Source organism: Salvelinus fontinalis, chromosome 20 (assembly GCF_029448725.1).
Source record: "Salvelinus fontinalis isolate EN_2023a chromosome 20, ASM2944872v1, whole genome shotgun sequence".
Lineage (NCBI taxonomy): Eukaryota > Metazoa > Chordata > Actinopteri > Salmoniformes > Salmonidae > Salvelinus > Salvelinus fontinalis.
In genome coordinates, this window is record NC_074684.1 from 20,812,440 (window position 1) to 20,839,142 (window position 26,703).

At 43.1% G+C, this 26,703-nt stretch overlaps 1 protein-coding gene across 2 annotated transcripts in view; it reads right to left on the reverse strand.

Annotated features, from left to right (window-relative positions):
- Positions 1-498: 498 nt before the first annotated feature.
- LOC129817497 (centrosomal protein of 85 kDa-like) overlaps positions 499-26,703 on the reverse strand; it is an 87,229-nt gene continuing 61,024 nt past the window's right edge. For both annotated transcript variants that reach the window (XM_055872801.1, XM_055872800.1), the window contains exons 4-13: positions 15,206-15,291; positions 11,060-11,177; positions 10,681-10,878; positions 10,356-10,508; positions 9,359-9,513; positions 9,102-9,219; positions 8,704-8,754; positions 7,421-7,516; positions 5,507-5,681; positions 499-3,153 (exon numbers count right to left, since the gene is read on the reverse strand). In XM_055872801.1, the coding sequence (XP_055728776.1) occupies positions 2,990-3,153; positions 5,507-5,681; positions 7,421-7,516; positions 8,704-8,754; positions 9,102-9,219; positions 9,359-9,513; positions 10,356-10,508; positions 10,681-10,878; positions 11,060-11,177; positions 15,206-15,291 (1,314 nt within the window). In that variant the 3' untranslated portion in view covers positions 499-2,989. The remainder of the gene's footprint in view (positions 3,154-5,506; positions 5,682-7,420; positions 7,517-8,703; positions 8,755-9,101; positions 9,220-9,358; positions 9,514-10,355; positions 10,509-10,680; positions 10,879-11,059; positions 11,178-15,205; positions 15,292-26,703) is intronic.

A 26,703-nucleotide genomic window follows, 5' to 3' on the forward strand; every position in this document is an offset into this window, starting at 1 on the left:
GTTTGATTTCACAGAAGTGTGATTGACTTGGAGTTACATTGTGTTGTTTGTGTTCCCTTTCTTTTGTTGAGCAGTGTATATACTTGTGTATTGATTTTAAAGAAAGGCATTGATGTTTATGGTTAGGTACATTGGTGCAACGACAGAGCTTTTTTTCGTGACTGCGCTTGTTAAATCACCCGTTTGGAGAAGTAGGCTGTGATTCAATGATAAATTAACAGGCACCGCATCGATTTATATGTAACGCAGGATAAACTAGTAATATCATCAACCATGTGTAGTTAACTAGTGATTATGTTAAGGTTTGTTTTAAGATGTTTAATGCTAGCTAGCAACTTACCTTGGCTCCTTGTTGCACTCGCGTAACAGGTAGTTAACCTGCCACGCAGTCTCCTCGTGGAGTGCAACATAATTGGTGTCCAAAAATGTTGATTACCGATTTGATCGGTCGACCTCTAGTGTGTAATAGCAGAGTATATTGGCCTAGAACACTCAAACTGTTATAGAAAAATATTTTATTTGCAGTCTGTACAAATGAGTCACACCTTAAATGGAAAAATACTTAACACTTTTAGGGACATCGTATATAAATAAACTTTTTGGCATTCATAAAATCTAGCTGCAAAACTAAGTGTAACATTACAAACAGATATTCCTATGTACAGTAAAGCCAACCAGTGGCTCCTAGTCCAGTGCAGACAGCCATGACAACCACACCTGTTTCCCTTTAGATGAGCATTTATAGACTCTCACAGACCTACACATCACAATGGATGCTGTGCATCGGAGTACATTCTTCAGGTTTCACAAGAGCCTGCTATGGCCTTAATTTACCTGAGTGGCTATATTTATTTTGTGGCTATGGCTTAGCATAATTGTGTAATCATACAGTGTGACGGGTAGCTTCTTATTTACAAGATGCAGAATAGTTGTCTCCAGACCCTGTCAATGGGGAGAAACAGGAGCTCTTACCTACTGCATAGATTAAAAGGCACAGAACAATAACATGTCAGATCTGCTACTGAATGGGAGGCGCTAGCTGGTGCATGTGACATTGCATATTAGTTTCCATGTAACGCTTAGGACTAGATTCAATCTATATTGCTGAAGACCTGTGCAATTTAAAGGCAATGTTCGCGGAGACTGGAATCATGGTAAATGTTGCATGTCGGCCCAATCGGAAATTACCTTTCAATGCCGCTATTACTCGGCTCTTCAGTGGTATGGTTTGAATCTAGGCCGAGTCAACCTTTGTCCTTTATCTTAACCTGCCAAAACATTTTACATAGCCCATGTTTCCTTTCTAAGATTGGTAATACAACAGTATACCCTACAACTACATTAGTCTAAATTGAGACATGCAAAATATACTTGGATCTAAACTGATTACCATTTTTAACTTGTCACCAGGATAAATTACAATATCTGTAGAAATGTATACCTTATAGCTTGATCATTTGAATCAGCTGTGTCGCGTTAGGGCAAAACAAACCGGGCCTCCTGAGGACTGTTTGAAACCCTGCCTTATAGCAAACAGTAATGTGTTGGTTGTCATGACCGGCTTGCTAAAATTCACGTTCCAACTAGTTTGAGATGAAGCAAGAGTTCCTATGACAAATAGTGGGAACAGCAATCAAAGTAAAACAGAATGTGAACCAACGATTATTCCATGGATGTATTAATCTAGAGCCCCTCTGAGGTTGGAGGAATATTCTTCGGTCAACTCAATGTCAATATAGGCGCCAGTTAAACAATGGATTTATACAAATAATGATTCAAGTCCCAGTAGGTAATGTGGGCCTATACTGTAGAAGTGCTGCCGTGGTGGTTTTGCATTAGTTCTAGTCTCAATCAAATGGTGTCTATGGCTGTGTTTACACAAGCAGCCAGGTTCTTTCAATAATTGATCTTTTGACTAATCAGCTCACCAATTAGTAGAAAAATGATCGGAATAGTGCTGCCTATATAAATGCAGCCTATTGAACTCCTGGGAGGCAGTATTAAGCCCTGACCTAACCAGTCAATCTGAATTTGTAAAAAAGAATTCCTGAATTTAATTGTCAGAAAACACCTGAATATTACCTGATGCTATTATGTTCAACACAACAGCAAATAATATGAAAGGGGTTATTGCCATGCTATTTCATTTTCATTAAAATATCTATACAAATAACCAGTCTGGGGCGATCCACATCACTGAAATCTTCCATTGAAAACAATTCGTATCCCAAATAGCGAACCACTTGCACACAGAAGAAACACCCATAATAACAAGGAACCGGAAATGCTGAAATGGAACAGAAGCAGCTCTCTTGGTTGGCCAGTTTGTGTTGTGAAAGTGTGGGCATGTTGTGGAGCCAAGGGAAGAAGTGCCACAAGGCATTTCTGACTATAGACTATGGGCAGCTGCTGAGAGTTCGGAGAGTTTGTCTTTGGACAACACACGTGGCGATGTGAGAGAAGAGCTATGGGTTGCCATTGGAAACAACTCGAAACAACTGAGGACAGCTGATTCGTGGAGAAGCGATCACACAGAGGCACTTGACAGCGCAGCAGTGAGTCAGTTTCCTACTGGCCGGTGAGATTGTGTGGGAGGAGCCAAACACTCATACTCTGTTCTGTGAGGGCAGGGCCTCCAGGTATAGATCTCTGCATGAAGCAATGTACATGATCATGCAGAAATTCATTCTATTACACAGGAAGCGCAATTGACATTTGAAAAATCAAAACATCCTATTCTAAGACTTCCTTGTAAACTTGATTCACAGCTTGATCCTACATTCAGAAAGCTGGAGCTAGATACCTCCATGTAAAACTGGATATAAATAAAATACAGCATTGACAGAACCTAGTTTCTTATTCCATTTTAACGCTGTTCTTCCTGGTTTTCCTCCAATAGGATTTTTCCTACCCTCACTGGCTGTGACACAGAAGCCCTGGGGAGTGGGCACGCCATCGCTGGGCGTCAGTGCCCCTCATGGCGGGTGTGTCATTGCGTCACACAGTTTTCGCCCATGTCCTGTGCGTATCGGTCAGAGATGGCGGTGCGCAGGTCCTCAATTTCCTTCCTCAGCTGGCCAACCTCCAGCAGCTTGGCCCGCAAGCTGTCCTCCACCAGAGCGTTGTCATTCTCCTCCCCTGACATGCTCATCGCTATGGGGTCAGAGAGAAATACACCGTCATTCTGATGGGGCTTTAGCTCAAATCAACCATGGCAAGACTTCAAATTCTGTCAATGAGCATCGTGTGACTGAGTGTGAAATACGCTAGGTTTTGAGATGAGTGTTTGTATCTTCTGTCAGTGTTTTTTTTCCCCATGCTGTGCGATAGGTCGTGTGTGTGGGGGGAGTACTCCAGTGAGGTTGAAGGGGGGGAAAGTGACCGCTCTTATCTAGTTCAGAGTGAAAGAAGTGTACAGTCGTCACAAAGTCAAGAATTACACATTCATTTTCAAAGTCTGCTGCCTCTGTCTTTAGATATTTTTGTTAGATGTTACTATGGAATACTGAAGTACAATTACAAGCATTTCATAAGTGTCAAAGGATTTTGACAATTACACGAAGTTGAGGCAAAAAGTCAATATTTGCAGTGTTGACCCTTCTTTTTCAAGACCTCTGCAATCTGCCCTGGCATGCCATCAATTAACTTCTGAGCAACATCCTGACCGATGGCAGCCCATTCTTGTATTATCAATGCTTGGAGTTTGTCAGAATTTGTAGGTTTTTGTTTGTTCATCCGCTGCTTGATGATCGACCACAAGTTCTCAATGTGATTAAGGTCTGGAGTTTCCTGGCTATGGACCCAAAATATTGATGTTTTGTTCCCCAAGCCACTTAGTTATCACTTTTGCTTTATGGCAATGTGTGCCATCATGCTGGAAAAGGCATTGTTCGTCACCAAACTGTTCCTGGATGGTTGGGAGAAGTTGCTCTTAGAGGATGTGTTGGTACCATTCTTTATTCATGGCTGTGTTCTTATGCAAAATTGTGAGTGATGTCACTCCCTTGGCTGAGAAGCAACCCCACACATGAATGGTCTCAGGATGCTTTACTGTTGGCATGACACAGGACTGATGGTAGCGCTCACCTTGTCTTCTCCGGACAAACTTTTTTCCAGATGCCCCAAACAATCGGAAAGGGGATTCATCAGAGAAAATGAATTTACCCCAGTCCTCAGCAGTCCAATCCCTGTACCCTTTGCAGAATATCAGTCTGTCCCTGATGTTTTTCTTGGAGAGAAGTGGCTTCTTTGCTGCACTTCTTGACACCAGGCCATCCTCAAAGTCTTTGCCTCACTGTATGTGCAGATGCACTCACACCTGCCTGCTGCCATGCCTGAGCAAGCTCTGTACTGGTGGTGCCCAGATCCCGCAGCTGAATCAACTTTAGGAGACGGTCCTGGCGCTTGCTGGACTTTCTTGGGCGCCCTGAAGCCTTCTTCACAACAATTGAAGTTTTTGATGATCCGATAAATGGTTGATTTAGGTGCATTCTTACTGGCATCAATATCCTTGCCTGTGAAGCCCTTTTTGTGCAAAGCAATGATGATGGCACGTGTTTCCTTGCAGGTAACCATGGTTGACAGAGGACGAACAATGATTCCAAGCACCACCCTCCTTTTGAAGCTTCCAGTCTGTTATTTGACTTCAATCAGCATGATAGAGTGATCTCCAGCCTTGTCCTCGTCAACACTCACACCTGTGTTAACAAGAGTCACTGACATGATGTCAGCTGGTCCTTTTGTGGTAGGGCTGAAATGCAGTGGGAATGTTTTTGGGGATTCAGTTAATTTGCATGGCAAAGAGGGACTTTGCAATTCATCTGATCAGTCTTCATAACATTCTGGAGTATATGCAAATTGCCATCATACAAACTGAGGCAGCAGACTTTGACAAATTAATTTTCATTCTCAACTTTTGGCCACGACTGTACATGTATTCAGAGGAGCTTGTTGTTGTGAGCTGACAGCCTAATTCCCCCTCTGTTTTCTTAGGGAAAAGTGAATCCTACTGCCGACAGAAAATGCAGAATAGAATAAGGAAAACAATTAAGAATAGGTGGGACCAAACATAAATTTCAAAAGGAGTTAGAGTAATTTGACATCACAAAGATGGTTGGGAAATCTTAACTGTAAGGTAGCTAGTGAAGTAACGTCTTCCTCAGTGGAAAAACCCAATTACTGTTGATGCCCGAAAACTATGAAGTAGATATTCAGAAGCCTATAACTGAGTAGATAGGCTAGTCCAAGGAGCTAATGTTGGGTTTGCATATGGTAGTAGTTCACGGTGTGTGTGTGTGCAGATAGGAGAGGCCGGGTTTCAATCCGATCACGCTGTCGGCAATGCGGGTTTTAAAGGCAATGTTTCTGTGTTTGCGGAGACCATTCACTGTAAAATGCTGCGTTGTCGGCTCAATTGGAAATGACCTTTTTAAATGGCGCAGTGTCCAAAGCTGCGATCGGATTTGAATCCCAGCTTAAGAGGATTAAACCAGATGTATCTACTTACATTTGATGCCCAGTAGCAGTGCCAGGTTGGGTTCCTTGCCCTGGGCCCTCTGGGTGAGGATACTACAGAGGGCCTTGAGGTCAAGCAGACACAAGGACATCTCCTTCAGCAGGGGCCCTGCCTCTGGCCCCTTGCCCCCGTGAATCACCACGCCATCCTCCACCTGCCTTTGGTTCTGTAGAAACACACATAGCTTAGAGACCAACACTGGGTTTTATTATCAAACACCATGCTAATGCAGCAGAGCTCAGGAGTGTTCAGTAAAACACAAAATCCCCCAAATATTAAATTGGATTTTTGCGCCAGTTCAGAGTAGATCAAGTGTTCCTGAATTGAGACATACATTGGCTAAATCCTTTTGTGCTGAAAAGCTTCGTTATTATTCTGTCGCTGCCAGATTGCATTTATTAATAAATACACATTGTAAAACGCTGGAGGGAGTGTAGCCACACTCAAATTATTTTGTGTTATAACATGACAGCCATACTATTATTTCTGAACAGAAGTGGATTCGTCCATTGAGTGTATTTTTTACATTAAAACTGAACTTGTGAGGGAGAACTGCTGCAGAGCTGCTGCTGGCATCTAAAGCAGTGTGTCTCCCTGTGTGGATCATCAACACTTCAACACCCTCTCCATGGCTGGGCTTTGAAACAAGAGTTAAAATATACACTTTCAAATGAGTCTCTAAATGTCTCACAGAATACCAAGGAGAAAATTTGAATAATAATCACCATCATTATAACAAGGTATCATAGCAACACCCACAGAGGTGGCCGAACGGTAGAAGTTGCTGCAAAGTCCTTTTCGGGCGGATTATCCAACTTCCTGCTCTCCCAAAATGGAGGCCATTTCACCACTAAAGGCTCTCTCTTTCACCTCAGTATCATCTCTATGTAACTAAAGGCATGTGGCTCAGTTGGTAGAGCATGTGGCTTCGATTCCCATTGGGGACTAGAATGAAAAAGTGTGCACTCACTACTAAGTCGCTCTGGATAAGAGCGTCTGCTAAATTACATGAATGTAAAAATGTAACGCTGGGAGTCAAATCTCCTCACCTCTCAATCGCTCTACACGGTGCTGGAGGGAACATAGAGTATGTGTGCAGATAAATACCCAGCCTCCAACATTCACGAGCCACACAGAGCAGTGGAGAGCACGGTCAAATTAAAACCAGTGATCCTAGACAGGGCGCTGGGTAGACTACCTCATCTCGTCATATCTCTCTGTCCCTTCAGACACGAGCTACCTGGGAGTCACTGCAGAGCCAGGCAAGGTCAGCCAACAAACACTCCCCCCATCCCTCTCTCCAAACCAGCCACCTTCCCTTGTGGGAGCCAGGCGGAGGAATCTTCCAGATGATAATTGCCTTTTGTTTCCCTGTCAGAGGGATAATGTATGGTGCTGGGGCATCAGCCGTCTGTGTGTGTGCTCTACCTCTCCTATGTACAGGACACACACATTACCGCCTGCATGAATTCAGACCTTTTATCACCAGGCTCATCCTCACCTTGAGACGGGCGGGAGAGTTGAAAAATGACACCATGAATTCTAATTGGGTCCGTGTGGTAGTGGGGGTGCTGAAGGGGCCATATTGGGTTATTCATGACTCTGCTGCTATGAAAAGATCTGAGGACAAAAAGGGCCTGTAGAGGAACAGAATGGTGGTGAATGGACTTCTCCATCACCATTAAACCTGGGACAGAGAAAACTGTCTGTCAGGATGTAGGGTGGAGAGAGAGAGAGGAAGCCAACAGCTACAGTGGATACTAGCTAGCTACCCCACTCTAGCCCTGGGTTGGAAAATCTTATAAAAAAAATGTCTGCTCCAAAGAATAGTCCTACTTTCTGTGGTAGTCCTGTGTAGCCTTCTTTATTTGAACATGTTTGAAGAGGCAGCGTGGGGCTGGTTACCTGGTGGAGGGTGTCAGCGAGTGAAGCCAGGTCCTCGCCCTGTTGCTGGAGCTCTTGGGAGAGACATCGCTCCTTCTGCAGCCTCTGCTCTACAGCCTGCAGCAGAACAATAAGACAACCGTCACATACTGTATAATGCTCTGATGACAGTGATGACTCATCATCATCCCCACCACTGACAGACACAAGGACACACATACAACATGACAACTACTACAACAGCGGTTGATTGAAGCATTTTGTTGACCCAAATGAAGTCTAATAACAGGTAAGGGTGTAACGGTCCACATATTTGTACCGAAACCGTTCGGTATCGTGACCTCGATTCGGTCCGCACTGTGAACCAGAAAGTAAAAGCACTAGGCCTATAGGTTATGCCTACACTGCGTTGTATGCCTCTTGAGTAAATCTGAGCTGAATCTCTTTCAAGCTATTCCGTTAAAACAAGATCCTATGCGCACGTTGTAATCAAAATTCAAATCTCAAACTGTCCTTTTGTGGGGCACAGCCGGGAACTAGTTCTGTACGATGGTGAGTGGTGGGGTCGATGAACCAGGAGGATTCTACATCATCGTTTAAATCTCCAGTTTGGGAGCATTTTGTCTTCCCAGTAGGTTACAACGACGATGGACAGAGAGAGCATGTCTCCACTGCCCAATGAGAATAGCATATGCAGCTGCCAACACCTCAGACATGTTGAGACATTTACTCTGACATCCCCCCCAGTAATCCTACCACCGGAGCAAGATGGAAACGCAAAGAAAGAACAGAACTTTCGGTCTCCCCTGTGCATTCAAGCAGCCCTTGGCAGCTGATTTTGACCAGGCCAAAGACAGGGCGAGCGATAGGTACGTTTACAGCCGCAGCCGCGGATATGAGCCTACTCTCTGTGGTTAAGAAGAATAGGGGGTTTCAGCACCTTGTGAAAGTGCTCAAGTGACGTTAACAACTTTGCCCCCTCGCTCTATACTAGCAAGCTAAAGCCGGAGTTGTCAATGAATTGGTCAACGCACACAAGTGCATATTTTTTGTCTTTGTAAGAAAACATTATAGCATAGGCCTATACAATGTCTGAGCCATGGTTACACGCATAGTGCACTTTATTTTAGTGTTGTTGATGAGTAATCGGCTGTTTTCATTGAAGAAAATCCAAGTTGTTGTTATTCCAGATGGTGATCTCATCAGGTATTATGAATCAGAAACGGAACCGTGACCCCAAAACCGCAATACGTACTGAACTGGGGGTTTGGTGAACTGTTACACCCTTAAGAGCAGGGTCTTACCATCAGCTCAAGGGTGAGTTTTTCAATCTGGTTCTTCTGATTGTCTATCAGCTGAAAAAGAGCAGTGGGGCATTGTAAACGTCTGGTAGCAGCCTGGCTCATCTCTCTGAGTGACCCTGTGTGTGTGTTTGTGTTGTGTGTGTTTGCGTGTTGTGGTGTAGACAAGGAGATACATTAGTTATCTGGAACTTTTTAAAAGACTGACATGTCAACAAATGTCAAAGCTTGAGACTAAGCTTGAGATTGTTAAACCCTTCTGCCAGTTGGGAATAACAGTATAGTAGATAAGACGGTTGGGTTGTTACTGATACACTAGATGAGGCTTTATTACCTTAGCGTTAAGTGTGTGTGTGTGTGTCTGCATGCATCCCTGCGTTTGTATGCATTCTGCGTCTCACCTCGGTGGTGGTGGCTTGCTGTTCCTGTAACCGTACGTTCTCTATCTCCAGCTCCTTCAGGTCCAGCATGGGGAGCCGGATCCCGTCCTCAAGACACTGCTCCACCTTCTCCTGCAGGCTGGGGGAACCAGGGAGAGACACAACGTTAGGGCACCGTCTGTCATCAACACAACCACAACTTACCAGCTCTGACTGTTTTAACACACTTTTACAACTAGAAGGAGAAGTTGCAGAGGAAGATTGTATTTCCGACACACCTCTGTACAGCAGCCACCAGCTCCTTCTCCCTCTTGCACTGGGTCTCAATCAGGTCCTCTTTCGCCTGCAGCACGGCGCAGCCCTCCTCCAGACTCTTCTCCAGACAAGCCACTGTTTCCTGCAGACCCTGGGCCTTCCCCTGACCCTCCTCCAGCTGATGAACACATACAGGAACAGAAAATTAGGACGATACACACACTATCTGTGACTATCCCAACCACATCTCAGAGAACACCACAGGGACATTTGTACACAAAGACCACTAACTAAGACTGACCTGGCCAAAGGAATATCAGTACACACTACACACAAACCACTAAATAAAGTTGACACTGTTTGGTTCTTATTGACCTCTGGTGACAAGATGGTGTATTACATGATTACCATTAGACAACAATGAGATTCAATTTGACAATGATTTAATTATCATTACAGTAAAGATAGACAGGGCAAACACAATAGGAGACATATTATCTTAAGGTTGACCGGAGGCTGTTAATAGCCACTCTGAACTCCCATCCCACTCTACCACTACCACAGCCTGAAATGGCTGATCTAATCAGGTCTAATGAGATTACAGAGCTGTAATGAAGAGACGCCCCCGCTCCATTACCAGGTGTTAGCTTAGCACTGAGACGCTAACTAGCAGATACGCTAGCAGGGTCTCACTCTCTGGCCACGCTAGAGAGGGCAGAAATAAGGAGCTTTCGGACCAGTGACCACAAATCCAATGGACCACTAACCTTAAACTTTAACCCTCACCAGAACCGTGACTTTAATCTTAACCCTAAAACTAAATCAAGATCATACAGGCTAGCTCGTATACTTTCTCATAATAATACAAAAAAAAAAAAATTCTAACATGGCCATCAAATGACTAAGAAGCTTAGCAGAGATACTAGCAGAGAAGTCAGTAGAGATGCTAGCAGAACCCCTGTGGTCAGCCAGCCAGACGGGACCCCCTGAGGTGGTCCTGTGGCTGGGGAGACAAACTACCTGCTGGGCCTGGGTCTGGACCTCATCAAGGGAGGGCAGGTCAGCTAGGTACTTCTCCAGGGTCTCTATCCTCTGCTGCTTTTCCTTATTCTGCTCACTCTCCCTCAGACACTTCTTCTTCAGGCTGCTGATGTAGCGGTCGCGCGTCTTCATCTGAAAGGCAGGAGAAATGGTTGATTACATTCATTAGGGTTAGGATTTTGACGGGTTGATCCGGGGGGTGGACATGAACTACATTAGAGTTAGGATTAGGGTTGTGGTGAGGCTGGTGTTTGTTGTTGAGGCTAGTGTTAAGATTGATCTGTGTAATATGCCCGTTGGTCACCTTCTCCTCCAGCTTCTTGATGTCCTCTGTGTATTTCTGGGTGTTCTGTTTGAGGAACTGGTTGAGGTGGATGACCTCCAGCTCTGCAGCGGCCAGCTTACGGCCCAGCTCCCCGTTGTCACAGCACAGAGGACTCACCCTATCTGGGACCTGCAGCTGGGGATGGGGCTGTGCTACAGGACTGTCATATGGAGACTCCTGGGAAAGAAACAAGGAGATACATTAGTTGTCATTCTTTTAAAAAGTTCCAGATATGTCAACAAATGTCAAAGCTTGAGACTAAGCTTGAGAATGTTAAAACCTTCTGCCAGTTGGGAATAACAGTATAGTAGATAAGACGGTTGGGTTGTTACTGATGCACTAGATGAGGCTTTATTACCTTAGCGTTAAGTAGATGGGGGTCGTCACAGCGCCCCTTCTGGCTCAGGAGGACCTGTTGCGCTCTCAGGTCATTGTCCCTGATCCGGGCATGGAGCTGTAGGATCTGCTGCTTTTGTCTGGAAAACACACATCAGACATAACATGTCAGTGACACATCACCATTGATTACAGAAGCAGGCATACTGATATCCAAGTCATACTAACATGGGAAAACATCTTATGAGGTACACAGTAAAATAAGCAATGGTCACACAGTGCCAGCTCTCTACATTATCCATATTACACAGACAACAGGCCAATGAATGCCCACTCTGTGTGGATCATGTAGGACGATATATAATAACATCCATCTTAATGCCACTAGAGTTTATAGCATATAGCATACATATCTAGCCCTGGGTACTTCTGAGTCAGCGTTGTGGACAGGTGGTAATATACGGTGCTTTCTACTGGGCCCTGGTTGGCCAGTAAAACATGAAGATTAAGGCTGTGTGACAGAATCTCCACTCAGTATAAATGACTTGTCTAGTATTTCTCGCTAGTGGAGGGTGGGCCAGCTGCCTGCATGCTATCCTGATGAGGCAAGCACAATTTCACTCCTCTAAACCCCCCGCCTTGAAAGAATGTCATATTTATATTCAGCTCCTAATGCTTGTGTGTAACTCTTACCTTGACATTTTCTGCCTTTCAGCAAAATAAAAGGGGAGTGTTGATTAATGCTACTGGATCAAGATAGGAATACTAAATGCTGTGTACCGATATACTATATTAAATCAATTGTAGTGTATTCAAGGATTAAAAAACCTTCTAAAGTTTGTTATTCCCACTTTAAAATGTCAGATTCATTGTGGCCAAAAATGTATCAACCTCTACAAAACTGTACATTCATTATAATCCACATAATAATTCACATTTCCTGTTGCTGTAGGTATATTTTCCTGCTGTGAGAAATTGGTCAAATTAAGATACTACACATGTACACTGAGCTTACAAAACATTAGGAACGCCTGCTCTTTCCATGACATAGACTGACCAGGTGAATCCATGATTCCTTATTGATGTCACCTGTTAAATCCACTTCAATCAGTGTAGATGAAGGGGAGGAGACGGGTTAAAGTAGGATTTTTAAGCCTTGAGACAAATGAGACATGGATTGTGTATGTGTGCCATTCAGAGAGTGAACGGGCAAGACAAAAGATTAAGTGCCTTTGAACAGGGTATGGTAGTAGGTGCCAGGTGCACCGGTTTGTGTCAAAAACTGCAAGGCTGCTGGGTTTTTCATGCTGAACAGTTTCCCATGTGTATCAAGAATGGTGCACCACCCAAAGGACATCCAGCCAACTTAACACAACTGTGGGAAGCATTGTAGTCAACATGGACCAGCATCCCTGTGGAACGCTTTCGACACCTTGTAGAGTCCATGCCCCGACGAATGTGGCTTTTCTGAGGGCAAAAGGTGGAAGGTGTTCCTAATGTTTGTTATACTCAGTGTATGTAGGTTTGGTTAAGACTGCCACCTGGTGGTGAAATTAGCTTTTTTTCTCATTCCTTTGCGTCACATTGAGGGAGATAATCAATAAAAGGGAAAGTGAACTGAATGCATTCAACTGAAATGTGTCTTGCGCATTTAACCCAACCCTTCTGAATCAGGAGGCATACAGCCTACTGTTAACAGCCTACTGTTAACCCAACCCCTCTGAATCAGGAGGCATACAGCCTACTGTTAACAGCCTACTGTTAACCCAACCCCTCTGAATCAGGAGGCATACAGCCTACTGTTAACAGCCTACTGTTAACCCAACCCCTCTGAATCAGGAGGCATACAGCCTACTGTTAACAGCCTACTGTTAACCCAACTCATGGCTAGAAACATAATGGTAAGAAACGGTTAATCGCATATCTAATGCACATAGCATCTCGTCTAATTCACTAGGTACCAACAATTGACCAGTCTCAAGAATGAGCAGGCTGGGCTGGGTTCAAATATGTATATAAACCCTGGATTGCTGATGCTATGTGTTGGCAATTGAGGGGCTTTGAAGCCATCGGTCGGCCAAAATGGACACTACCCAGTAGTAATGAATGGAATTGTCCACTATTTCAATTAAATGTTTCAAGGACAAAATTATATGTATTTAAGTATTTTGTTGTAGCGGGGCCAGTAACATTAGGTGAGTGAATACATCAAAACTATGAAATAACACATATGGAATCATGCATTAACCAAAAAAGTGTTAAACAAATAAAACTATATTTTATATTTGAGATTCTTCAAAGTAGCCCCCCTTTGCCTTGTAGCCACCCCTTGCCTTGATGACTGCTTTGCACACTTGGCATTCTGTCAAACAGCTTCACCTGGAATGCTTTTCCAACACTCTTGAAGGAGTTCCTACATATGCTGAGCACTTGTTGAATGAGTAGGTGTGTCCAAACTTTTGACTGTTACTGTATATATATTTTCATTTTTCTGTTTAGCTCACATAATACACTGAACAAAAATATAAATGCAACATGTAAAGTGTTGGTCCCATGTTTCATGAGCTGAAATAGAATATCCCAGACATTTTCCAGACCCACAAAAAGCTTATTTCTCTCAATTTTTTTGCACAAATTTGCTTACATCCCTGTTAGTGAGTAATTTCACCTTTGACAAGATAATCCATTAAACAGCATGATCATTACATAGGTGCATCTTGTGTTGGGGACAATAAAAGAACACTAAATGTGCAGTTTTGTCACACAACACAATGCCACAGATGTCTCAAGTTTTGAGGGAGCGTGCAATTGGCATGCTGACTGCAGGAATGTTCCCAAAAGCTTTTGCCAGAGAATTTAATGTTTATTTCTCTACCACAAGCCACCTTCAACATCGTTTTAGAGAATTTGGCAGTACGTCCAACCGGCCTCACAACCACAGACCACGTGTATGGCGTCACGTGGGCGAGTGGTTTGCTGATGTCAACATTGTGAAGATAGTGGCCCATTGTGGTGATGGGGTTATGGTATTGGCAGGCATAAGCTACATATACAATTGCATTTTATCAATGGCAATTGGATTGCACAAAAATATTTTGCCGAAATCCTGAGGCCCATTGTGTGGCCCATTTTTTTTAAGGTATCTGTGACCAACAGATGCATATCTGTATTCTTAATCATATGAAATCCATAGATTAGGGCCTGATGAATATATTTCAATTGACTAATTTCCTTATATGAACTGTAACTCAGTAAAAGCTTTGAAATTGTTGCATGTTGCGTTTATATTTTTGTTCAGAATATCATTTTAAAGTATGCATTAATGTATCTGTAATAGAATAAGTGTGGCAAAAATCAATGTTGACATTAATAATTGCATTTCGATAGCTTCCAAAATATTTTTTACATTGGTGGGGGAGTTCCAAGATAGAGGCACGGTGATTTCAACACAGCGCCCCCTTTCAGTCATCTAGTGTATATATAAATCAATGGCTGGGTTACACACTGATCCCTGCAATTCAAAGCCGGCCCAACCTTTCATGTTAATGCCAGTCTATGTGTCGGTGCGGCAGGGTAAGTCTCTGTGCTGTGTGTCTGCTGTGTCTCTGCCTGTATTTCCTACAGTAATCTATGGGTGGGTGGTGATAGGTGACCCTGTCCTGTCCACTCCTCCCCTGGTACTGCCCAGCCTGTCCTATCAGCGCCAGCCTGCCACTCTGAAAGGGTACACCTCGGACTTGTGTGGCCACCACACTGACATCTGCTCAAGGTCATTGAGAAAATGTGTGTCTGTGCGCCTCGAGGGGGTGGCAGTGTGTGGCCCATAGAAAAATGAATGCAGTACTGCCCCATCATATCAGAGACTACAGTGCACTAACCTTCCCCTGGGCAATGACACCCCGAAGGGAAGGGACACTTTCTCTCACAATGCTTTTCCTACTGCGACGAACAGAGTCAGACACAGTGGTGGAATATAATGAGGTGCATAGAGACTCAGTCAGACATGTTTGCTGCTCCAACACAATAAGACTGATTTAGGTGTGGTCCTCCTAGAATTGTTCTGGTGTGTTTTTCTCCAGCCTTAATTAATTCCCCTGCTTTGCCCAATGATTCAGTGCAGCCCTGCTCGTTGAAATGGCCCTCCTCTTCTGTGCTCTGTATTACTGACCTGTCAATCTCCAGCTCTCTCTGTCGCAGCAGGCCCTCTTTGATCTTCACCAGAGTGTTCACAGGAAGGGAGGCTCCGCCCAGCATCTGCACAAGAAACATACAAGACGATCAGCACATTTACAATAACATCTAGTAAACAGGCCAATCCACATCATCATCAACAATATAAAGGTTTAACTAAGAGACACCCAAGCAAGCGACTCAACTAGCCAAAAGCCATTTTGCATTCATGAACTTAATGTAGTCCCTGATCTACTGTAGTCCCTATCCAAACACATGAGCCACAGCTTAATTAAAACGTTCCATCTGTCTTCAAAGCCCACGTACAACTCCACACACTGTGCCTTCACACATTCCTACAGTATATGCTGTATAACCTAGCCCTCCTCTATGCAGGCGTGTGGGAGAGGGTGTTGCGGCCAGGCAGGCGGGCGTCTCTTGAACATTGCATCAGTGGGTGACTAATCTCTTGTAGCATAACAAGGCTATATAGCACAAGACTACAGTGCATTCAGAAAGTATTCAGACGCCTTGATTCTTTCCACATTTTCTTACGTTACAGCTTTATTCTACAATGTATTAAATACATTTGCTTTCCTCATCAATCTACACACAACACCCCATAATGACAAAGCGAAAACAGGGTTTTAGAAATGTTTGCAAATGTATTAAAAATAAAATACTGAAATATATTTACATAAGTATACAGACCCTTTGCTATGAGACTCGAAATTGAGCTCAGGTGCATCCTGTTTCCATTGATCATCCTTGAGATGTTTCTACAACTTGATTAGACTCCACCTGTGGTAAATTGAATTGATTGGACATGAGTTGGAAAGGCACACACCTGTCTATATAAGGTCCAACAGTTGACAGTGCATGTCAGAGCAAAAAACAAGCAATGAAGTCCAAGGAATTTTCCATAGAGCTCCCAGACAGGATTGTGTCGAGGCACAGATCTGGGGAAGGGTACCAAAACATTTCTGCAGCATTGAAGGTCCCCAAGAACACAGTGGCCTCCATCATTCTTAAATGGAAGAAGTTTGGATCTACGAAGACTTCCTAGAGCTGGCCACCCAGCCAAACTATGCAATCGGGGGAGAAGGGCCTTGGTCAGGGAGGTGACCAAGAACCCAATGGTCACTCTGACAAAGCTCTAGAGTTCCTCTGTGGAGATGGGAGAACCTTCCAAAAGGACAACCATCTCTGCAGCACTCCACCAATCAGACCTTTATGGTAGAGTGGCCAGACGGAAGCCACTCCTCAGTAAAAGGCAAATGACAGCCCGCTTGGAGTTTGCCATAAGGCAACTAAAGGACTCTCAGACACTGAGAAACAAGATTCTCTGGTCTGACGAAACCAAGATTGAACTTTTTGGTATGAATGCCAAGCATCACGTCTGGAGGAAACCTGCTATCATCGCTACGGTGAAGGATGGTGGTGGCAGGATCAAGCTGTGGGGATGTTTTTCAGTGGCAAGGACTGGGAGACTAGTCAGGACCGAGGGAAAGATGAACGGAGGAAAGTACAGAGAGATCTGCTCCAGAGCGCTCAGGACTTCAGACTGGGGTGAAGGTACACCTTCCAACAGGACAATGACCCTAAGCACGCAGTCAAGACAACGCAGAAGTGGCTTCGGGACAAGTCTCTGAATGTCCCTGGTCGAACATCTCTGCAGTGACGCTCCCCATCCAACCTGACAGAGCTTGAGAGGATCTGCAGAGAAAAATGGGAGAAACTCCCCAAATACAGGTGTGCCCAGCAATCGCTGCCAAAGGTGCTTCAACAAAGAATTGAGTAAAGGGTCTGAATACTTATGTAAATGTGATATTTCAGTATTTTATTTTTTATTAATTTGCAAAAATGTCTAAAAACCTGTTTTGCCTTTGTCATTATGGGGTATTGTGTGTAGATTGATAAAAAATATATATATTTTAGAATAAGTTGTGGCTGCTTTGCATGATGTATTGTTGTCTCTACCTTCTTTCTCTTTGTGCTGTTGTCTCAGCCCAACAATGCTTGTACCCTGTTTTGTGCTGCTACCATGTTGTTGTTATGTTGTGTTGCTACCATGCTGTGTTATGTGTTTCTGCCTTGCTATGTTGTTGTCTTAGGTCTCTCTTTATGTAGTGTTGTCTCTCATTTCGTGATGTGTGTTTTGTCCTATATTTTTATTTTATTTATGTTTATTTTTAATCCCAGGACCCCGTCCCCGCAGGAGGCCTTTTGCCTTTTGGTAGACCGTCATTGTAAATAAGAATTTGTTCTTAACTGACTTGCCTAGTTAAATAAAGGATAAATAAAATAAAAAAATAACAAGACTATATAGCATAACAAGGTATATGTGCTAGATGGCTGGGCTGAAGCAGGGCCCTGGTGAGGAGCTGTCACAGAGATCACGCTATGCCCATCTAACAGGGTGCTGAAAAGGTCCCATTATAAGGTCAGGTATGTCCTCGCTACCAGCTACTGCAGGAGCACAGGGCAGAGATTTGATTGTGTTTGATTTTATTAGGATCTCCTTTAGTCCTCATTTGGACTAATCTTCCAAGAGTCCTAAAACATTAAAATACAATTTATAATATGATCACATTTTCACATATAACACACTGTTACAAACAGACATAATACATTGACATATTGACCAGATAAATATTCTAACAGTCTAAAAAGATAGATTGATTCTTCAGAGACCTGAGTCATGTTCAGTAGGCATGATCGTCTTTTTAAATGGAAAGACAAAAATGAGTTTTCTTACGGAGAAATTCAGTTACTACCGTCTCTGTTTTAAATGGGTTTCTGCAGTTTTCTGCCTGCTGATCGTGACCCTTTATATTATAAGCTCGTCTCAGTCTCCATAAAGGGATGAATGGATTGTATCAGCTACATCTAAGCTGTAACATACACTGAGTCTACAAAACATTAAGAACACCTGCTCTTTCCATGACACAGACTGATCAGGTGAATCCAGGTGAAAGCTATGATCCCTTATTGATTGTTTCTTGAGTGGATGGTCGGGGGGCCGGAACATAATTACAAATAATTTGTAGACTGCAAACTGATCGCAAGAATCCCAAACAGATATTATATTTGACTAAACATAATAATTTCAAACATTGCTTACATTTGTAAACGATCACATGTATCTCTCTATTATGCGTGGGAATACTTTCAAACAGATTCTCATAATTACAATCTCTTGGAGCTACAGTCTTTTATGTCCAACAATTAACAATTAAAAAAGTAGTGATGCACCGATATGACATTTTTGGCCGATACCAATATCTGATATCTTCCTTGCCCAAAAAAACCTGATACTGATAACCGATATTTAACATTTTAGCTGCCTTTTAAGCATTCTAGTAGTTAAATAGTTAACGCAGTGGTCTAAGGCACTGCATCTCAGTGCAGAGTCGTCACTACAGTCCCTGGTTTGAATCCAGGCTGTATCACATCGGGCGGCGCACAATTGGCCCAGCGTTTTTAGCTAATATCGTCCGATTCCGATATATTCACTGATTGTTCGTGCATCCCTTAAAAAATATATAATAATTTGCTCTGAAAACTACCATGTGCCAGTTGGGGAAACCTGGTGTAGATGAAGGGAAGGAGACCAGTTAAAGAAGGATTTTTAAGCCTTGAGACAATTGAGACATGGATTGTGTATGTGTGCTATTCAGAGAGTTAATGGGCAAGACAAAATGTGTAAGTGCCTTTGAACAGGGTATTGTAGTAGGTGCCAGGCGCACCGGTTTGAGTGTGTCAAGAACTGCGATGTTTCTGGGTTTTTCACACTCAACAGTTTCCCGTGTGTATCAAGAATGGTGCACCACCCAAAGGACATCCAGCCAACTTGACACATCCCTGCGGAATGCTTTCGACACCTTGTAGAGTCCATTCCCCGACACTATTGAGGCAATTCTGAGGGCAAAAGGGGGTGCAACTCAATATTAGCAAGGTGTTACTAATGTTTTGTACACTCAGGGTATCGCTCAACAGAAACATTTAAAACCCTGGAAAATCCCGTAGGTATCCTGCTATGGTGGACTGGACGTTGTGTCAACAACACTCGGATCTCGTCCTGACAACTGTGGTGGTCTGGCAGTCATCATCCACCTCAGCCTTAGTAGCCCTAGGTGCTATGGCGCTATGTGCACAAAAAATGCACACCAATAACATGGATCCTGGACACATAACCACATTCTTCATTTTACAGCGCCTCTTATCAGATGTGTGTAACCTCCTCAGTAATCCTCTCTTTAAAATAGTTCCAGTGACGGTCAGACTTTGAATTAACCTGCCTGCCGCCAGGTTATAAATACCTCTCTTATTAATGCCCTCCCCAGCAAACCGTGAACATTACCAGGACATTAGATAACATTCTCATTAAAACCGGCAATATTTGGGTGACCCGACATAATTCACGTGGAAATGTGCGTTATAGATCTGTCATTCTCATTGAAAGCAAGTCAAAGAAGTGGTAGATCAGTTATATGTGCGCTATTTCTATGCTTCCCGTTCTTAAGTTTTGTTTTTGCATCTTTTACTTTGGTTTCGTACACCATCTTCAAACAGCTGAAAATAAAATATTTTTGGTTATGGAAAATATATTTCAAAGCGGGTAAGATGGTACAACGATTGTCTACACTGTGCTTGCTTTTTTGTAACAAACTGAAATTAGGCAAATTATTACATTTTTTATGTATACAAATTATTTAAAAATACAAGCATTTATTATTAAATCATACAATCACTACATAGTGCACCTTTAAGTTCTAGTTAGGATTCTATCTAGCATTAGTATGACAACATCCCCAAAACATTCAAAGAATGTTTTTGATAAAAAAATGTTCTCCTAAAACTCACTAAAATGTTGTGCACAACCACCACAGAACATTCCCGAATGTTCTTATTAGGTTTCCTGGTAGTGTAATAACACAATGTCCCAGTAATGTTTTTAGAACATAGTGCCGCAAACAAAATGTGGGGAACATATCTCTTGTGATGTCCCCATTCTGTTCCCACAAACTAATGAAACATTCTGGGAACCTTTAAAGTACAGACAAAATGTCTTCTGGGACATTCTTGCAAGATCAGGTGAAAGATTTAAACAAACATTGTATAATCATAAGCATAACTGGACAGTGTTTGTGTTATTAGAACATTTAGGTTAACCTAATGAATGTTGTGGGAACATTCACAGAACCAATTTTGGTTTGCTGGGAATCAGCTGTAGAGCTCTTGTCTCTGTCTCTCTATCCCCCCCATGAGGCTTTTCTGTAGTGACAACAAACAAGAGGTGGGGAGTTTCCACAACACTGAACAGCTGTGTGAAGAAGCCAGGACAGGCCAGGGTAAGTCAGGCTAGAATAAGACAGGCCAGGCCGGGGTAAGTCAGGCAAGGATAAGACAGGCCAGGCCGGGGTAAGAACTCTGGGTCCCACTGCTGGCTTTGGCCCTCTCATCACAACACAGACACACAGCCGGCCTGGGACAAGGCTGAAAACATACGTCAATGCTCGTTAGCTCTGACAATATCGTCAAGCATTAGTGTTTACGTCTTTTGCTGCAAAGGAAACAGAGGAAAGCCCCAACTCCCTTTTGTTTTAGGCTGGTCTAAATAGAGCGTAAATACCAAGCATGGCAAGCTGAGGAGATGTCCCTGTGTGGACGAAACTATGTGTGTCTCTGGGAGCAGGAACAACCCTCAGGAGTGGAAGTCACTGTCCAAACAGACCAAGGTCTAAATTTGGACTGGTGGTTTCTGTCCTGTCCTGCCTCTCTCAGTGACATTGCTGTGAAAGAATGAGGGCACAAGGGAATGAACTGGGGATCCATCCAGCATAAGGAAATTCCCTATTCAGTAGATTCTCCATCACCCTTAGGAGGTCACACTAGTCACTAAGGCACCAATACTGATAAAAGTATACTAAGTATACTAAGGCACCAAAGTATACTAAGGCACCAATACTGATAAAAGTCCACTATCTACCTCTTAACAGCCCTCTTTACTTCATTGACATGTCCCTCTTTGATAATCTCAGTTAACAGGAAGAAACCCACTGGAGTGTGGCTCTACTGCCGCTGAAACAACATTGATGGATGATGGTCGATTTTGTACATGGAACTAAAAACGAAATGGCATTGTATGCTGGATACCACTTCTCTGGGAATCAATGAAAGAGATCAGCCTCTTCACTTGAGAGAGAAAGAGAGGGAGAGACACACAGAAAGTGAGAGTACGTTAAGAGAGATGGGATGAGCGGAGGGGTGAGCTTGTGTGTCACCATTCAGTCGGAGGCTCTTGGGTCGGGCCTGGGGGGGATTTACTTTAAGATTAGGGAGGAATGCCTGGTCTAAGGCATAGCTGTCATTCCCTACCAGCTGATAGCACCCAACACAACACACCCACCGCCGTTTGGCTGAGTGTGTCACCGCGGGCCTGCTAACCTCACACCACACCCACCGCCGTTTGGCTGAGTGTGTCACCGCGGGCCTGCTAACCTCACACCACACCCACCGTCGTTTGGCTGAGTGTGTCACCGCGGGCCTGCTAACCTCACACCACACCCACCATCGTTTGGCTGAGTGTGTCACCGCGGGCCTGCTAACCTCACACCACACCCACCGTCGTTTGGCTGAGTGTGTCACCGCGGGCCTGCTAACCTCACACCACACCCACGTTTTTATACTGCAATGGTTTAATTTCCTGCACCAACCGCAGAGACCTAAGCCATACCCCAGCAGCCCCCCCCCCCAAGACCCAGTATCAGGTTACCTCTCATTGTCACTGGTCCTAGAGCAAGACCATACTGTATATATCTGTCTATCCGGCAACAGGCTTCCATCTAAAGACCATTGTTGTTCTCTTTCTCCATACAGTCGTTTCAACCAATTGCAGTACCAACAGTAACAGCTGCTACCAGCTCAAGTCATTACACTGGGCTGCTGCCTGCTGAAAGCTGGAAATGCCAAACGTCAAGTTTCATTTAGGGAGCTGGGTTTATTTATCTGCACCATACAGGGAGATAGAAACACACACACGCACACACACAACGAGCCTAAAGAACCAGGAACTAAATCATCTTGTACAACATGTCCCACATACACTGAGTGTAAGGGCTGACCCCATTTAGTCGACTGGTCGATTGTTTGGTTGATAGGCTGTTGGTCGACCGAGATTTCTTTAGTCGAGCAGTCGCATTTATATATATATTACTTAGCCCTATATATATATATACATGTGTATATATATATATAACTTACTTAGGCCTATATTTCAATACTTCTATAGGCCACTGCATCAATTAATGCCATCACAAAGCATACGAGACATTCATGCTTTGAAACGCAATCAAGCATTTTAGTTTTTTAATTAAATAACAAAGGGAGCTTTGAATAATTAGCCTAAGCAATAAATAAACTGCAATTCACGTATGCATGCAACTGTTTTCAGTCTGCTGTAATAAAGGCTTTATCTATATTTTTTCCGTTAGTACAGACTCTCTGGTAATCATATGTATTTAGTGTTGTTTACACTGTCCCAAATGGTCAGAATAAATTATAATATTGTAATCTAACAGCAACTGTTTGGCACATAATACTCACGTAACACTTGCTCCTATATCCTCCTTTTTCTGGATCTCTAGTAGTTTCCACCACTAAGTCAAATATCTTCCACAGATCTGACTTCCGCTTTCCCTCCTGAGCAACCTGTAAATATTTGCCCGTTTCGAGTTGCTTTTTCATGTCCTTTGCATCCATTTTGCTGTCGAGATTACTGTGTTCAGAGTTTGTTATAACCAATGTGTTGATGTGATTATGATTAGAGGTCGACCTTTTAATCGGAATGGCTGATTAATTAGGGCCGATTTCAAGTTTTCATAACAATCGGAAATCGGTAATTTTGGATGCCGATTATTATGATTTTTTACACATTTATTTAACTAGGCAAGTCAGTTAAGAACACATAACACATTCTTATTTTCAATAATGGGTTAGGAACAGTGGGTTAACTGCCTTATTCAGGGGCAGAACGACAGATTTTTACCTTGTCAGCTCAGGGATTCAATCTTGCAACCTTACGGTTAACTAGTCCAAAGCTCTAACCACCTGCCTCATGAGGAGCCCGCCTCGTACGCTAATGCAGTAAGAAGCCAAGGTAAGTTGCTAGCTAGCATTAAACTTATCTTATAAAAAACAATCAATCAATCATAATCACTAGTTAACTACACATGGTTGATGATATTACTAGTTTATCTAGCGTGTCCTGTGTTGCATATAATCGATGCGGTGCACATTCGCGGAAAAGGACTGTCGTTGCTCCAATGTGTACCTAACCATAAACATCAATGCCTTTCTTAAAATCAATACACAGAAGTATATATTTTTAAACCTGCATATTTAGCTAAAAGAAATCCAGGTTAGCAGGCAATATTAACCAGGTGAAATTGTGTCACTTCTCTTGCGTTCATTGCACGCAGAGTCAGGGTATATGCAACAGTTTGGGACGCCTGGCTCATTACAAACTAATTTGCCCGAATTTTACATAATTATGACATAACATTGAAAGTTGTGCAATGTAACAGGAATATTTAGACTTATGGATGCCACCCGTTAGATAAAATACGGAACGGTTCCGTATTTCACTGAAAGAATAAATGTTTTGTTTTCGAGATGATAGGTTCCGGATTCGACCATATTAATGACCTAAGGCTCGTATTTCTGTGTGTTATTATGTTATAATTAAGTCTATGATTTGATAGAGCAGTCTGACTGAGCGATGGTAGGCACCAGCAGGCTCGTAAGCATTCATTCAAACAGCAATTTTGTGCGTTTTGCCAGCAGCTCTTCACAATGCTTCAATCATTGCGCTGTTTATGAATTCAAGCCTATCAACTCCCGAGATTAGGCTGGTGTAACCGATGTGAAATGGCTAGCTAGTTAGCGGGGTGTGCGCTAATAGTGTTTCAAACGTCACTCGCTCTGAGACTTGGAGTAGTTGTTCCCCTTGCTCTGCATGGGTAACGCTGCTTCGAGGGTGGCTGTTGTCGATGTGTTCCTGGTTAGAGCCCAGGTAGCGGCGAGGAGAGGGATGGAAGCTATACTGTTACACTGGCAATACTAAAGTGCCTATAAGAACATCCAATAGTCAAAGGTATATGAAATACAAATCGTATAGAGAGAAATAGTCCTATAATTCCTATAATAACTACAACCTAAAACTTCTTACCTGGGAATATTGAAGACTCATGTTAAAAGGAACCACCAGCTTTCATGTGTTCTCATGTTCTGAGGAAGGAACTGAAACGTTAGCTTTTTTACTTTTACTTTCTTCTCCAACACTTTGTTTGTGCATTATTTAAACCAAATTGAACATGTTTCATTATTTATTTGAGGCTAAATTGATTTTATTGGTGTATTATATTAAGTTAAAATAAGTGTTCATTCAGTATTGTTGTAATTGTCATTATTACAAAAAAAAAAAAAAAATCGTCCGATTAATCGGCATCGGCTTTTTTTTGGGTCCTCCAATAATCGGTATCGGCGTTGAAAAATCATAATCGGTCGACCTCTAATTATGATAGGCTATAGGTCAGGCTTATTGGCCACATGCATACGATGCTTACATGTTTCATGTAAAGAGAGCAAGGGTTGAGGTATAGGGAATATCTTTTGTAAACAAATGAGTGGTTTTGGTAACAGAACTTTTCAGTCAGAAACAAGTAAGAAACTAAATGGATGAAATGATGTTGCAGCTTCAGCACGGACAGCACAATAAACACTTCCTGTGTTATGGTGCCTTCTCACAGCAGTAGGGAGGAGAGAGAGACAGCACAATAAACACTTCCTGTGTTATGGTGCCTTCTCACAGCAGTAGGGAGGAGAGAGAGACAGCACAATAAACACTTCCTGTGTTATGGTGCCTTCTCACTGCAGTAGGGAGGAGAGAGAGACAGCACAATAAACACTTCCTGTGCTGTGGTGCCTTCTCACTGCAGTAGGGAGGAGAGAGAGACAGCACAATAAACACTTCCTGTGTTGTGGTGCCTTCTCACTGCAGTAGGGAGGAGAGCGTCACAACGTGCCCCAGTCACACAGGCACTCTGTCAGTCTTTGAACACAGTGTGACCATCGGGCTCTTACTTGAGTCATTTGTGTGTCTTAATTATGTCTTAATCAAGCATCAGACAAGCTCAGTGCATATGTAGTTGGTTTTATTCAAACACATAGATTAGTCGAAAGAACAGGACGTCTCTCGGTCAACCAAGATGTTTTGTGGTCGGGGACAGCCCTACTGAGTATACAACACATTAAGAACACCTGCTGTTTCCATGACATAGGCTGGCCAGGTGAATTCAGCTGAAAGCTATGATCCCTTATTGATGTCACTTGTTAAATCCACTTCAATCAGTGTAGATGAAGGGTAGGAGACAGCTTAAAGAAGGATTTTTAAGCCTTGAGACAACTGAAACATGGATTGGGTATGTGTGCCATTCAGAGGGTGAGTGGACAAGACACAAGACTTAAGTGCCGTTGAACAGGGTATGGTAGTAGGTGCCAGGCGCACCAGTTTGTGTCAAGAACTGCAACGCTGCTGGGTTTTCCATGCTCAACAGTTTCCCGTGTGTATCAAGAATGGTCCACCACCCAAAAGACATCCAGCCAACTTGACACAACTGTGGGAAGCATTGGAGTCAACATGGGCCAGCATCCCTGTGGAACACTTTTGAGACTGTGTAGAGTTCATGGCCCAACGAATTGAAGCTGTTCTTAAGGAAAAAGGGGGGTGTTCCTAATGTTTGCTACACTCAGTGTATGTCAGTATATTTATAGTTAAAGGCATTGTTACTGGGAGGTCTTTCACCATGTCAAATGACTATCTTCCTGGCAGAGCTTTTTACTTAAAGATCAGATGAGATTACAGCAGCATATTGTAATTATGTTAGGCCTACTGTTCAAAGATGCTGCTGGCTAGTTAGTGTGGCTTGAGTTACAAGTAACATGGCACAGCTATGACTCAGGTTACACTAAGAGAAGTGAACATGTCTAGCTTGTTAGCACCTACTGCTACTACAGCTCACTAGCTAGAGTTACAAAATGAAAGGGTGCAGTTGTATCAGCTTCCTCATATTTCTACTTCCAACAGAAATAGCATGTTTCACCAAGTCTATCTTGGACCATCCAGTCGAGGTCAGCATTTGGCTTTGGGGCAGGTTTAAGCTGCATCGATATGTTACCATTTAAAATGAACCTGGCACATTCGGCACAACACAACTTCCATGACTTCCTGTGGAGATGGCTTACTTTAAATGACACCTGAGAGCCAAGCAGGCTAATGATTGGCTCTCTATGGCTCTCTGCTGGAGGGGAGGTCTAGGAGAGCCCTGGAGACCTGGCAGGCAAACTCATTATACGTTCATATGGGGCAGTTATGGAGGAGAGAAAAGCCTGAACCTCTCTTTCCTCTCTCCTTCTTTCCTTTTTACTCTCTCT